The sequence below is a fragment of the Lottia gigantea genome (assembly GCF_000327385.1).
Source record: "Lottia gigantea unplaced genomic scaffold LOTGIsca_1, whole genome shotgun sequence".
NCBI lineage: Eukaryota > Metazoa > Mollusca > Gastropoda > Lottiidae > Lottia > Lottia gigantea.
In genome coordinates, this window is record NW_008706746.1 from 5784821 (window position 1) to 5800512 (window position 15692).

At 31.9% G+C, this 15692-nt stretch overlaps 3 protein-coding genes across 3 annotated transcripts; 2 read left to right on the forward strand and 1 right to left on the reverse strand.

The window, feature by feature from the left end:
- Positions 1-5956: 5956 nt before the first annotated feature.
- On the reverse strand, positions 5957-7894 carry LOTGIDRAFT_228026 (hypothetical protein; the record flags this gene model as incomplete). Its single annotated transcript, XM_009045740.1, has 4 exons — positions 7824-7894; positions 6881-7063; positions 6381-6518; positions 5957-6097 (listed from the first exon to the last, which is right to left on the reverse strand). Exons 1-4 carry the CDS (start codon positions 7881-7883, stop codon positions 5957-5959), a joined length of 522 nt encoding a protein of 173 aa, XP_009043988.1. The 5' UTR covers positions 7884-7894.
- Positions 7895-8092: 198 nt separating this feature from the next.
- LOTGIDRAFT_177159 (hypothetical protein) lies at positions 8093-9953 on the forward strand (the record flags this gene model as incomplete). Its single annotated transcript, XM_009045741.1, has 3 exons — positions 8093-8131; positions 9534-9677; positions 9837-9953. 3 exons carry the CDS (start codon positions 8093-8095, stop codon positions 9951-9953), a joined length of 300 nt encoding a protein of 99 aa, XP_009043989.1.
- Positions 9954-10160: 207 nt separating this feature from the next.
- On the forward strand, positions 10161-13386 carry LOTGIDRAFT_152299 (hypothetical protein; the record flags this gene model as incomplete). Its single annotated transcript, XM_009045742.1, has 9 exons — positions 10161-10266; positions 10558-10637; positions 10881-10968; positions 11216-11430; positions 11711-11834; positions 12175-12270; positions 12456-12671; positions 13015-13118; positions 13317-13386. Coding segments are annotated over 9 exons (1099 nt in total), but the record flags the coding sequence as incomplete, so codon positions are not given.
- Between the last annotated feature and the right edge of the window lie 2306 nt (positions 13387-15692).

Consider the following 15692-nt stretch of genomic DNA (forward strand, 5'->3'; position numbering starts at 1 on the left):
GTTGATATGTATTGTATATATTTAGCTGTCAGACTGAAATTTATTGCATATATTTAAACATTATTGGTATTTTGTAGGGATAATTTAACATATAAGTTACCAGCATTGGATTTCCGACAACCTAGTTCTGATGAAGATATGTTAACTGGGGATGAATCAGATTTTCTAGAAGATCGAGATAGTTTTAATGAAGAGTATGCTATAACATTCGACCTTCCAGGTAGGTGAAGGTTAAACATTGAAACAAGAAGTAATGGACTCACTGCACTTTTAAATGATAGTGAAAAATAAACAATATTGTTTGATATGCTTTGCTATAGACACCTATGTCAAGGGCCAGATTTTGAAAAATGACATTTGACACAGAGCCATTATTTAGGTACTGCATTTGGTGAATTTTTATAGTAATTTCATTTCTTTTATAGTTGTCCCACCAGCATTGAAGTATCCCAATAAACGCAGGGCACCAAATCCCAGTAAAAGATTACCTAAAAAATACTCAGGTAGAGCGCGTAGTTATTCTAGAACAGAATCAATGGACAGTATAGATGGTGATTATACAGACACTAGTTCACAGCTATCTAATTCTTATGTTGATAGAATGAGTGTTGAATCATGTTATGTTTCTAAACCAGGCAGTCAAAAAAATAATGATCATGATGAAATCATGGTTTGAGGGCTGAAAAATAATGATCACTTTGAAATTATGGTTTGAGGAGTGAAAAATAATGATCATTTGAAATCATGGTTTCAGGAATGAAAAATAATGATCACATAGAAAACATGGTTTGAGGTTAAGTGATGATCATGATGAAATCATGGTTTGTGGAGGTTGAATTATGATATCTAACTAGTTATTTCAGATAATATTTGTTTGGTGAAATTGTTTTCTGTTCCTATGCTGATATCATTATGGAGTCTAATGAATATATATACAGACAATATGCTATGTTGCTGTCTAATAATGAATAATGCTTTTGATAACTGCTCAACAACAAGATCGAACAAATGCCTAATGTGTAAAACAACAGTACTACAATACAATAATTAATTATGGTGTAAAATATTTCAATAATGGGCTTTCATAATGTTGTAAGGGGGTATGTTTTGTATAATTGTTATAATAAGATACACAGGGCTTTCAATATTTAATAATTTCCTTCCTTGTACTTTCTTAGTGTGTCTTATATATAATGCTATTGTTAGAGAGGTTAGAGAGAGCAATGTTTTAGAATAAGTCTGAATTGTTCCAATGTTGACTTTTACTTTATATAGTAATGAAATAGCCTTTTAGTTCAATGTATAGTTCTTTTTAAGAATTTTGAACTCCAAAATTAAAATTTATGGACAGCTTAGTGTAAGTTCACAGTCATTTTAGTATGAAAAGGGACATTTTTTCTTCAAATTTAAGAAAAATTTCAAAGAGCTGAAGTCTATATTCTATCTTATATAAGATTTTGGTTATTAATATGTAACTTAACATTATTTATGTAAATATTTATAACAAAGCGAATTATTATTATTCTACTGTCTTATTAGTGCTATAACTTATCACTTGTATATAATTCTTACTTAGCCTAGTTCACTTAAAATTAAACTGATTCCAAATACCTTTGATCTCTTGTCTGAATCTGCAAAACTAAAGTCAAGCGACAATCTTTAACTATGTGGATAGTGTTCTAATTATAGATCATATTTTTGAAGTGCCAAAACTATGTTAAACCACATTTCAGTACACTTTCCCAATGAAAAAGTAATGACAAAACTAATGTTAGATTTTGACAGTTGAAGTTTATGTGAATAAATAGACAAAAGGCTTTAATTTTATATTGAATTCATAGCCTAGTATAGAATAATGATTGTTATTATCATTAACAATTTACTTGATTGCAAAATCATGCTTTTTCATTTTGTTTAAAAGAGACAAAAGTATTCATACTTATTTTAATTGCTTCACATGTTTTAACAATACTATGATTTTTAATAGGAATATTTTATTTGTTTTTTAAGTGTATATTAAGACAAAATGTATATTTTTATTTATTACAGTTATAAACTTGTTCTAGTCAAAGACAGCTCTGAATATTAATAATTTGCTACAATATTTTTACATTTTTACCAGAATTATAAGAAAAGATCAAATATCACAATCAATAATATACATTGGTCACATTAACCATTTTATATTATCATTTTACTTATAAAACATATTGCTCGCACTTTCAATATTCTTGTTGATTCCTACTTTCAACAATGCATTGGGTAGACACGGTCAATTACTACCATGCATTGGATAGTCACTTGTCAATTACTACCATGCAATGGGTAGTCACTTGTCAATTACTACCATGAAATGGGTAGTCACTTGTCAATTACTACCATGCAATGGGTAGTCACTTGTCAACTGCTACCATGCAATGGATTGTCACTTGTCAACTGCTACCATGCAATGTCAACTGTTACCATACAAGGGGTAGTCACTTGTAAATTACTACCGTGCAATGGGTAGTCACTTGCCAATTACAACCATACAATGGGTAGTCACTTGTCAATTACAACCATACAATGGGTAGTCACTTATAAATTACTACCATGCAGTGGGTTGTCACTCGTCAATTACTATTATGCAATGGATTGTCACTTGTCAACTGCTACCATGCAATGGATTGTCACTTGTCAATTACTACCATTCAATGGGTAGTCACATGTCAATTACTACCATGCAATGGTTAGTCAATTTCATATGCTTTTTTTAATCTTCAATAAGTCATTTTGAATACATTAAACTAATACAAGGAGTGAAATGGCAGATGAGTATGATAAGATAAGTTTGGATATTTCACATTCTGAAAAGGGGTACGGACAGCTGAAATTGAGCTTAACTAGCAGGAAGGCAAATGTTTCAGACAACAGTATCCTTTGAAGAATTATAACAATGAACATATTTTTAATCTTGTCAATTTTAATTAAGGTTTGAACAGAAGCTTGAAGATCTTGAAAACAAGTTTTGATAAATTTTCACTTGACTTACCTCTACTTAGCTTATCCAAAACAATGAAATCAATCCATAATATTCTGTTCTTTATTTTATAATTATACCATTGGCATTATTTTTATATCATAATCATTATGTAATATGCTTTTATATATTGGTCTGTATTTACCCTATTACTTTCATTGGTATAATTATTCTCTTAATTATTCTCTTAATTAATCTAGTTCTGTCCATGATAACCTAACGAATGACACAATATCAGCTATAGATGCCTTAAATATGTTGTTAAGTTTTCTATTAGTGTTCAGTCCTACTACCTGTATATATAGTTATAATATTGGAATGAAGTTTTAGTAAGCTATATTTTAGATAATATTATTTATTAACATGTTATTTCAACTTAACTGTGTTGAATTTACTTAAATAGTTTCTATTTGTACAATTTTTCTTTAGAATATCTGTACTGTCGAGGAACTGTAGTAATAAGCTTGCAGTATTTTGGATGACATAGAAAGGATAGTTATATTTATGTCTTTTTAAAATTCTTTTAATAGTTTCTTGAACTAAACTTAGCTTTGTGTGAAGCAACACTTATTAATTTATGATTTTTGGATGACTACAGAAACTATATGTAAGGATAACTATCAGCTATGTGGTATGTTTTTATGAGCTAACTAATGGAAGCAATGTTTTTATAAGCTATGTATAATATTAATATCATAATGTAAATAATCATTAATAAAACCTGCCAGTCTATTGTTTTATCAACAATACATGATAGTAACTGTGTTTTCTTTTCATCTTAAGTTATATTATGACATTCCCATTGATATACCAAAAATTTACTGGACTCCTCCCATAATTACCCCATATATTGATCATTTAAGAATTAATTGTTGGTGTGACACGCAGTTCATCAACTGAGGAAGTTGCGCAATGATTTATTTCTTTTCACACCAATAGCGCCTTAGAGACCAACGATTAATTCTTATATTGCAGATGTTTCTATGATACAGTGTCTTGGATTCTCCAACATCCTCTGACAAGTCATTTTTAGTCTTGATATTCGCGAACTGGAAAACATGTTTTCATGAGGATTGCTGCAATGTTCTTATTATGTATGATGAAACGAAACAATTAATAATCTTATCATTTTTGTCTGTGAAATATTTACATAATATATTTTATACCACACTTGACTGACATGAGGATTATTTTCTATAAATGTAGAAATCAGTACAATATTTTTACAAGATTTTCAATGGTAGGGCCTATAGCATGGATCAAGTTGAAAATTCATATTTCAAAAACTGAAGGTCGAAAATTTAAAAAGAAATAACATAACTTTAATTCACAATTAAACTTGAGACAGTGGGGTGGCTAAAATTTGCTATCTAAACACATACAATAAATATAATCATAAAATTTCATGTTCAAAAATATTTTTTATAAGAACATTTCAATTTTTTATTGCAGCAAGCGTCAAGAAAATGTTTAGAAACATTCGATAACAAACTTGATTGAAAAATGAAAAGAAAGCAGAGGAAATATACTGCTTATTGTAAACTCAGACAGATAAAATTAACAAAGCATTGTCTTCTGGAGTTCCAAAAATTATTGGCTTCTGCTTTCTAATAAATAATTAGGTTTCCCTCTTGTGCTTAAAAAATAGGCTAGTTTAGTCTTGTAGATTTTGAGTCTGATCTGATGTTACAATAAAAAGCAATATTTACTTACAGAGTTATAATGGTAAAATTTCAGATCTGAGTTGGCTGAGATAAATTAGAAGCTACTGCTTAAATTAGGTATTAACCTCTCAAAACCATTCCATATATCTCAATGTAAAAGTAGCACTAAATTTATTTTCAGTACATTAAAACATATTTAACAAAATTACATATAAAAAAATTATAAAACAACAAAATAAACAGCAGTAAATGGTAAAAATAAAGAAAAAAATATAACAACAAAGACAACAGACCACATGGTTTAAAACCAACCTGATTACAGACAGGAAATATATTGCACTTGATACAGCTAAAAATAATATTATTTTGTATGCTTTGAACTTCTTTATACTTGCCCAGACCCCAGAGATCTATTCATGATTAATCTGATTTCATGCCATTATTATTGAAAACCACTATTCATAAATCCTTCTTAGATATATCAGACAAAAACTTTCTCACTGAAATCTACAGTGGTTTAAAGGGACAGATGCGCTCCAATGATATCTTAGTCTCATAAACAGGATTTTCTTTAGCTTACATAATCAGTAATAGTGTTTACAGCTCATTATCGAAATGTAAGCAAAGAATTATCCACGTTTGAAAATTGTCTCTTCTTAATTCACTGCTATATATAGAAAGGGCATCTATAGAAATAGGAAAAGAAACTTAGATAGTTTGAAGCAAGTATGCCAGTTTTGTAGATTTCTAGTACTTCTGACAACTATTTACTTATATTCAAGATATAAATCAACTGCCTACAATGGCGCATCTGTCCCTTTAAGTCAAATGAAATTCTATAAAATGAAATGAAAACATGTTAAATATAATTATGATGAAAATGTAATTAATCTAAGGCATTGATATGAAATTATGTCACAGCTATTAGCTAATGATAAATTAAACTGTCAACTACTTAATAAGTATGATAGTAGAAAAAGAGAGAAAAACTAACTACACATGGTGTTTCACAACCACTAATCTGGTAAGTTAAGAAAACTAACAACTTTTATTAACAGTAATATTTCTATCACTTAGCACTGTTTCTGTGACTTATGGGGTACAGACATAACCGTTTACTGAAGGTTTAATAGAGTTTACCAAAATCACCAAAAATCTGATCCTACACTGTAGACATAATTTGTAAACTTGGTTTCAACCACTAAATTTCTTACAAGGATTACTTCATTGTATCTACTTAGAGGTAAAGTTGACTTGTTGGTCACATCAACAATCAGGTAGGAATATCACTTGGTAAATCAGTATTGGAATGAGAAACATTTATAGGTAAATCAAACAATCTCTTCTTTTTAATTTCAAAAAATGAATACCATGTTGTTCCACAAAGGAGTATCATACACATAAAAGTAAATGCCTGTAAAATAAAATTACAATATAAATTAGTGGGTTATAATCAGGCCTAGATATAAACATAAACAATGCACTTTAATTAAGTAGAATAACCTTTGTGTGGTTATATAAAATTAAAATAATCTGTCACTGAAGCCAGAAAAACCAGAAAGACTAACTATGAATAGCATGATAGTGTTATGGCAATTAAAAGGGTGCAAATTGATTTAATTCCATATTTTCATTTATGCATTAACAAAAATTGAGTGCATGATATCTGATAGGAATGCAAAAATAAAGAGTCTTACTATATTAACATCATAATACTGAAATGTTAGATTAACTTCCTGTATAGCTGATACTGTTGACATCTGATTGATAGAAACACATAACAATATAGAGCTGATTATCATTAACAATACATTAATACAATTCATAGTAAACTCCTGCAAAATACAATAGTACATTTTATCAAAAAAATTGAAAGGGGTTACCCAATGAGAGGGGTTATACTTTTGATGAAGGGTTACTCACATGTGCATTGTCACAACACAACAAGGAAACATTTTTATTGCATCAAAGTCAATAAATTCTTAAAATAATCAACTTGCTCATCAAAATTTGTTTCTATTGTCTACAATTGCAGTAGCAGATAAATGTATCATTATGTTGCCCATTTTTGTCAAATCTGACACTGGTAAGTTTGGGATTAGGTAAATTTAAAAAGTAGCCTTTTCATGCAGATATTACCATCTAAACTTTTTTTGCTCATACATCTAAGCTTATATTAATGGTCTTTAACACTTACCACCAATGTTGAAGTAATGCGAGTATAGGCAAGTGTCAGAACTAATACTATCAGATGACATACTATAGAACAGTTCAAACTAAATCTCAAAGAGTTTCCAACCACATAAAATATTTTAGAATAACTTATTCCATCTTCTGATGTATGACAGATATATATCAATACCGATAATATCAATATAATCTGAAATGTAAACATGCATTAAACTGTAAGATTTAAATGGGTATTTCTAATCTTTTATCAAGGGGGGACAGAAGCTGAATTTCTGGGAGTAAATCATACCTTGGCCTCAGAAACATGAATTGTTCCACCCTTATCAGTAATAATGTTCACAGCTTAGGCCTATTGTCGAAACTTGAACCATCAAATCCAAGTGTATGCATAATTATACAGACTTGAAAGTAGTTCTGAAGACTATTTATATATATTCAAGGTACAAATCAACCCCGGAAATCCCTGTGGCATGAAAAAACCTCTACAACTAGGTCTAACAGTCAGTTTATCATTAAATAAAATAAAAATAGGCCTATATAAAAGTATTACCCACAAGCAAAAGACCTAGTTTGGTACTGTGGCACATTCTATTTAATCTGAGACAAAATTGGACGCAATAATCGAAATATTTTTACGTCTGAATGGATCCAAGTGAAAAAATGAAGCAACTCCAAAAACTCAAAAAGGGCAGAACAATAACAAACATGCCCAATTCAAAGGATTATGAAAATGAACAAGAAAACAATCTAGCTCTAACAGAAAGGATTTATAAGCCTATTTAATTTAGGCTATTTTCTCATTTTCTGCTTCAACAAAGTGCCTTCTTGTCTACTTTCTCTTGTTTGGTTCTCTAGAAAAAACTCAACAAGAGTTCAATCTCTTTACAAAACCATAAAGGGCAATCAAGCGAATTCCATCAAAAGAAGGCGGAAGGCATCCATAGTTTTACCAGTTGACAAGAATATAAAATATTTTTAGGTTTTCTTCTAAAATTCCAAACAGGAGCCATCTTTAATGAAGTAGACCGGAAATAGTCATATCGCTCTTTGACCAATTCGCCCAATTTTGTATGTGCGGTTTGACATGATATGGCGCCACCTACACTTCCTGTGTTGCTACAACATTCCATAAATCTACCACAAATCAAGAGGAAAGAGTTGCAGAAAGTTATTATATTTATGAGAAGCTTGATAGACTGATGTGCCCAAAGTTACCAAAATGAGACTGAAGCATTTTAAGAATCTTATGCAACCTGAGGTACTTCATTCATTTGTAACTAAGTTGTAATGTTGATAATATCTCGATTGATTCTACTACAGTGGTGTAACCTATTTTCGTGGATATAAGGATTCAACACCGAATTTCGTCAAAGTCAAAAAAACGAATTTTTTTTTTTTATGTCTTAGATGTTTCCTCAGATTTTCTAAAAAATAATTAAAATTGGTTTATTTCGATTTTCTTTATGAATCCTTCACTTTGACCCATATTTCATGAGCAACCAACATGGCAACCGCGGCAGAATGCGTCACCTATTTTCGTGTACAATGTTTGATCTATAAATAAGTCTAGAAAAACATCTTGTATGGATACCGGGTGGTATAACTAACTTCTCTTAGTATTTATCTTTAATATCAATTCATTAGTGACAATTCCTTCAAAGAACCACGATTTTAAAAAAAAAAGTAGTGACTGACAAAATAAGATATGTAGCGTGATTTATTGCTAAAAGTCACGGAAATAACATAATAATATGGTCCACTTAGTGTTCCATAGAAATTTTCTGCTGACACGGAATCCGCTAGTTGATCACGTGACTTCATTCGTTGGACTACTTTCTAGCAGACGACACTTGGAATTCCGATTACCACTTGGGATTATATGGAAATTCGGACGATAAAAAATGGTGACGTTTGGTAATAAGTGAAATCCGCCATTTTGTATTTGTCAAAGTATACATTAATAATTTTACCTTGCTTGAAACTACTGAATTCATTCTACTATCTGATATTGTACAGAAAACCCATGTTTATCAAAACAAGCAAATGCGGAGGTCACACGAGGTCGCACATGTAAATTATTAATCCTTTCCGGAAATCCACAAATAATAGGTTACCATGAAATTAGGTTACTTGACTGTATTTCTATAGTATTATTTCACTCAATCTCAAGACCAAAATGATCAACTTATGGCAACAACAAGAAATCTCTTAACCACTGAAAATAAAGAACTAACTAAATGGCCATGTTAAAAGATTGGATTCTTTATTTACCTCACCACATTGATTATATCTGCATTTCCATTCTGAATTCTAACTCTTCAAATTATTAAGTTAAAAAAAAATAAATAAATAAAGAGGTCAAGAACTGAAGATGCATAATATGAATACAGCGAATGAGCAATACACCATCATACAGTATAAATGGCTTCATTACAGTTTGATTGAATTAAAAACGAAAAATATTTGGAAATGTTTCGTTGAATTTTGTTTTTTTTGATTACTGGTACTAGAGTAGTAGACCAAAGCCAAAACAAGTTGTGTTAAATAAATAGGCATAGATCTCGGTAACTTAAGAAGGAAAAAACAGACATCTGAATGTGGGACAGATGATAAAAGCCTATTGAAATAATTGCTAATATTTGTTACATTTTGTTTTACAGGAAGGTGCTTCGAAGATTTGTGCCCTAGCTTGGTCTAATAATAATCAGAAGTTTGCTGTATGTACATCTGATAGAGTTATAGTTTTATATGATGAACATGGTGAAAAAAAAGATAAGTTCTCTCTCAAACCTGCTGACCCAAAGGTACGTCCATATTCACTTTATGTCTTTTTGACTCCAATTCAACTTTGAACTATAATTGTCATAAGTATAGGAATTGATTTGAGTCAAGCAAGCCCTAAATAATGTTTTACTACTATATGTATGCTGACTGTTAAAACATGAAAATTGTTTATATTTCAGTATGGTAAAAAGAGTTACACTATTAAAGGCATCGCATTTTCACATGATTCAACTAAACTAGCTATAGGACAAACTGATAATATAATATATGTTTATAAAATAGGTGAAGAATGGTGAGTTTTTATTTATCAACTTCCATTAGGAATTTTAGGTTGTTAAGCAAAGTTATGAAAGCACAGGCACAGGCATGTAGACGTCACCTCTAGTGATAGAGCAATGTATGTGAAGTTAGTTTGAATAATAATATAGAATATTTGAAATGCAAAAAATTGGAAATTGAAATTTTATTGATTGAATTGAAATTGAGCTTGAATTTCTTTTTAGGGGAGATAAGAAAGTTATTTGTAATAAATTTGTTCAAGAGAGTGCTGTAACATGTTTGATATGGCCACCAGAACAACCTATTATATATGGTCTAGCTAATGGAAAGGTGAGGGAATTTATATTAGACATCACCATCTGACGCTTTGGGTCAATAATATTACAATCATGATCGTAATTTTTGACACGTCAATTATTAGATAATAAATTTTAATCTTAAATATGCATGTAAAATTTACATACAAAGTGTAGATTAATGAAAATTATGGAACCTATTTGTAGAAGGGAGGAATAGAAAGTTAAAAGGAAGAGATCTAATACTATATTGTTTGAACACAAATGCTGTTTCCTTTGTTGTATTCTGTAAATTTTTAACAAGTATCTTTGTTTTCTTTCTAAGGTTCGTGCAGCTAATACAAGAACTAATAAATCTTCTTCTCTATATGGTACTGAATCATATGTTGTTTCATTAGCTGCAAAGTAAGTTCTTGAACTATAAGTGATATTAGTATTTCAGCAACACAAATTCTTTATCATTTTTGAAATATTCGTCAGTGGAAATCTCTTTGAATGTGACTTCTGAATTTTTTTTTGAAACAAACACTACTTACTGACAAATGATTGGTCAGTGTTTCACAATGTAAGCAAGAATAAAAACTTTCTCTAGTTATATTTATTATTCTGTGCTGTTATTTTCTATATGTTTACTTTATTGTATTCCAGTCCCTCTGGTAAAGGATTTTTATCAGGTCATGCTGATGGTTCTATTATTAGATTTTTCTTTGATGATGAAGGTACAGGTGACAGTCAGGTAAGTTTCTATCTTCCCAAATCTATTGTGAATGCTTACTAAAATTGAGTCCTATGTTTGTTTGCAGCATTTTATTTCAAACTTCAGATAGCTTCTTCTGACTAATAGTAGAAAAGATGACTAAAAAGAGCCTGGGCCAAACGTTTGGGGCTGTAAATATATACAGTTGGCAATCATATGAAAATTGTTTGGACCAAAAAACTGGTGTCTTTCTTATTTCATTGTTTGTCTTTTATTTGTATTGTAGGGCAAGTTGTGCACTCACCCCTGTCCACCGTATGCTTTAGCATTCTCCCAGAATGCAATAGTAGCAGGAGGCTGTGATAAGAGAATAATAGCGTATGGTCGAGATGGTCGTAGTTTTCAACATTTTGACTACAGTCGAGATGATGAAGAACATGAGTTTACTGTTGCTGCTTGTAGTCCAAGTGGACAATCTGTTGTATTTGGAAGCTATGACAGGTATTTAGCTTAGATAACAGGCTTATGTAACAACATTCTGACGTTGTTGAGTTGGAAAAGAAAAAAAATCACAATACTGTGTTGATGATATACCGATAAACTTTTAGTCCTAATATAGATCAGCATGTTTTCCTTCAAATACTAAGGATTCAAAGTATTTTTAATATTTTGAGTAAATTGGAAGAGACTATATTATCCTTATACTACAGACTTATAGCGTGATATTAGCTTTTAATTTGGTAAGTAAGGTTTCATTCATATATATCTGTCTGTGTTTTAGAATCCAAGCATTGAATTGGAGTCCAAGAAGACAAATGTGGGATGAACCTCAGATCAAAGAGATTCCTTATATGTATACCATATCTGCATTGGCCTGGAAGAAAGATGGATCAAGAATTGCTGCTGTAAGTTGATATCATTAAAATGTCAAAATAATTGAAATATTTCTTTTTTCCAAAAAATTGGATGTTAGATCTTGTAATATTTAGAAATATGACCATCTGAAAAAGACAATGACTATTTATATCCTATAAATACTTTAAATTAATTCAGAAAGGTTTTTGATTAAACCTGCTTCTTTATGGGTTATGTCCCTTTTCATATTGTAAATAGTTATGTAAATTATGTTCTATGGTTTGTTGCGGGAAAGTGCCATTGATATCGTAGAGAAATAAACCTATAATTGGTGACCAGTATGATACTATGATTCGTTGACATTAATGATACATTCATTATAATTTGCAGGGAACATTATGTGGTGGTGTAGAATTATTTGATTGTTGTTTGAAGAAAACTATCTATAAAAACAGATTTGAAATAACTCATGTTGGACTCAGTCAGGTATGTTTATGATATCAAAGTCTTTTATTAGAAATATAATATAATATATAAAATATCAATTTTAGGTATTGGATATTTCTTGTTAGGGATGTCTATCAAAAATATATAGCTTAGTCAGATCACTGAAATGGCAGAATGCATGTGCCTATGAATAAGTAACTATAATCTTTAAATGAATATTTTAGGTTATAGTTAAGAACTTGAAGAGTAATGCTAAAGTTGTTTTAAAGTCCCACTATGGATATGAAATAGATGAAGTAAGAATATTAGGTAAAGATAGATATCTTGTGGCCCATACGTCTGATACACTGTTGTTAGGAGACCAACAATCTGGCAAACTCAGTGAAATACCATGGCAGTCTAGTGGTGGTAATGAAAAATTCTATTTTGATAATGAAAGTGTAAGTATATGATTACATTGTTAAGTGAATTCTTAGATACCATTGTATGAAAGTTTGGTAATAAAATGAGAGCAGAGTAAAGAACTGATGCTTATTCTTTCTGCATACATTTGGCTATTCATTTGTCATTCCTTTTTATCTCAAAAGATCCAAGACAACCTCTTTGGTCTTTTTTCATGGTCATCTCATTGATTTTGTTAGTATATAGACTTTGATCTGCGATTTGGATAGGTATATAAATTTATTAGTACCACTACATTCTTGTAACATTTTGGGCAAATTGCTCATGTATTGTAAGATTTTAAAAAAAATTGTGCTTATTTTCTGTTACTTTTTACCCTAGGTATGTATGATATTTAACAATGGAGAACTAGCTCTAGTACAATATGGTGAAAATGAAATACTGGGCTGTGTTAGAACAGAATTTATGAATCCACATCTTATAAGGTAATAATAGTATAGTTTAACTATGTAAGTGTACTATTCCCTTGTGTTACCATCAGTAGTTCAATAGGATGATGAATAAAATTTCTTACAATTAATTTTGACTTATTTTTAGTCTAAGAACTTATCATACATTAGTAGTAAGGTTAAACTTATATCTATATATTATATCCTGTATATCTATGATAATTTTGTTTTTAGTTACCAGTATTGTATATGGCCGTGGATATTCGCCACCCGGGTGGCGAATAGTCCACGTCCATTAATTTGACTATTCGCCATCCAGGTGGCAGAAAAATCTCTAAAAATTCATGAAATATCAGCCTTTTTGACATAATTGTTTCTTTCAGTCGAGTAATTTGTAATGGATTTTGTCAGGTTCAGACAAGACCGTGTTAATATAAATTGAATTTCTTGCAATGAAACGAAAGTAGAAATTCCGCCATTTTGTTTACACCAAATTAGCATACATCCCAAAAGGTCCTGTTAGTGTTGCTATGAAATTTAGCATCATATGTTTGTATAACCGTAGAAAAAAAATGAAATAAAATAAAGTTTTACACTCTACTTTTCTGCACCTGTATGGGCTACTGAGGATGGGCAAACGCCATGCAGTGTGCAATGAGGCAAATTTTGTCAGGACAGCGACATTCCAATTGTCGAGGGATCTTTACGTAAGTAAAAAAAAGGTTGATGAAGAGGTGTAAATAGTAAAAAATAAGACATAGCAGGCGCGTGTCCAAATTGAGTCACATTTATCCTGGACGCATTTTCCAAGTAAGCCCTTCCGATCCCAAACACCGACGAGGAGAAATCGAATCGAAAAATCCAAAGATGGTTGGAGCCATCGCGAATGTGGAAGTAATGTATGTGGGTGGTAAATACACTGCATTGGGGTGGGTGGAAATATGTATTCGAAGTAATCAGGTTTAAGGTATAATAAGGCGTACGATACTGTGGGTGGTAAGTAATGAGTACGGGTGGTAATAAGGCGTACGGTAATACACAATACTGACGGGTGGTAAGTAATGTTTAAGGGGGGTAATAAGGCGTACAGTAATACACAATACTGACGGGTAGTAAGTAATGTGTACGGGTGATAATAAGGCGTACGATAATACACAATACTGACGGATGGTAATAAGGCGTACGATAATAAACCATACTGACGGGTGGTCAGTAATGTGTAAGGATGGTAATAAGGCGTACGATAATACACAATACTGACGGGTGGTATGTAATGTGTACGGTGATAATAACCCTGTGTTCTTGGTTACCACCATCAGCTCTTGTTCACCACCCTAGCTGTTGTTCACCGCCATCAGTTCTTGTATACCACCTTTAGTTCTTGTTTACCACCCACAACTCTTTGTTACCAACCTAGTTGTTTTTCATTAACCTAACTGTTGTTTCCCACCCCAGCTGTTGTTGTCCACCCTCAATACTTGTTTACCACTCACAATACTTGTTTACCACCCTCTGCTTTTGTTTAACTCTTAGTTACCACCCTAGATGTTGTTCAATAACAATGCTCTTCTTCAACACACCCAGGTCTTGTTTGCCACTACAATACTTGTGTAACACCTACAATTTGCCACCCTCAACTCTTGTTAACCACCTTAAGCTCTTGCTCACCTACCTAGTTGTTGTTTACCACCCTCAACTCTTGTTCACCATCCTAGCTGTTGTTCACCACCCTCAACTCTTGTTCACCACCCTAGTTGCTGTTCACCACCCACAGCTCTTGTTCACATACCTAGTTGATGTTTACCACCCTAACACCCTCAGCTCTTGTTTACCACCCTAGCTATCGTTCAACACCATCAGTTCTTGTATATCACCCACAGTTCTTGTTTACCACCCCAACTCTTTGTTACCAACCTAGTTGATTTTCGTTAACCTAGCTGTTGTACCACCCTGAATAATTGTTTACCACTCTCAGCTCTTGTTTCATTAACTTAGCTGTTGTTTACCACCCTTAATACTTGTTTACCACTCACAATGCTTGTTGACCACACTCAGCTCTTGTTTCATTAACATAGCTGTTGTTCACCACTCCCAGGTCTTGTTTGCCACCCACAATACTTGTGTAACACCCATAATTCTTGTTTGCCACCCTAAGCTCTTGTTCACCTACTTAGTTGTTGTTCACCATCCTCAGCTATTGTTCACCACCCTGGGTTATTTTTACCACCCTAGCTGTTGTTTACCACCCATAGGTCTAGTTTAACAGCCACAATTCTTGTTTACCAACCTACATTGGTTTACCACCCTCAGCTCTTGTTCACCACCCTCGTTCCTGTTTACCACCTGCAGATCTTGTTTACCACTTCCAGCTCTTGTTGACCACCCTCAGCTCTCGTTTACCACCACCAATACTTGTTTACCACTCGCAATTCTTGTTTGCCAACCTCAACTTTTGTTAACCACCTTAAGCTCTTGTTCACAACCCTCAGCTCTTGTTTACCACCCTAGATGTTATTGATTAACCCAGCTCCCGTTTACTATCCAAAAATCTTGTTTACTGCCTTCAGCTCTTGTTTACCACCCTCGGTCTTTGTTTCCAATCGTAGGTCT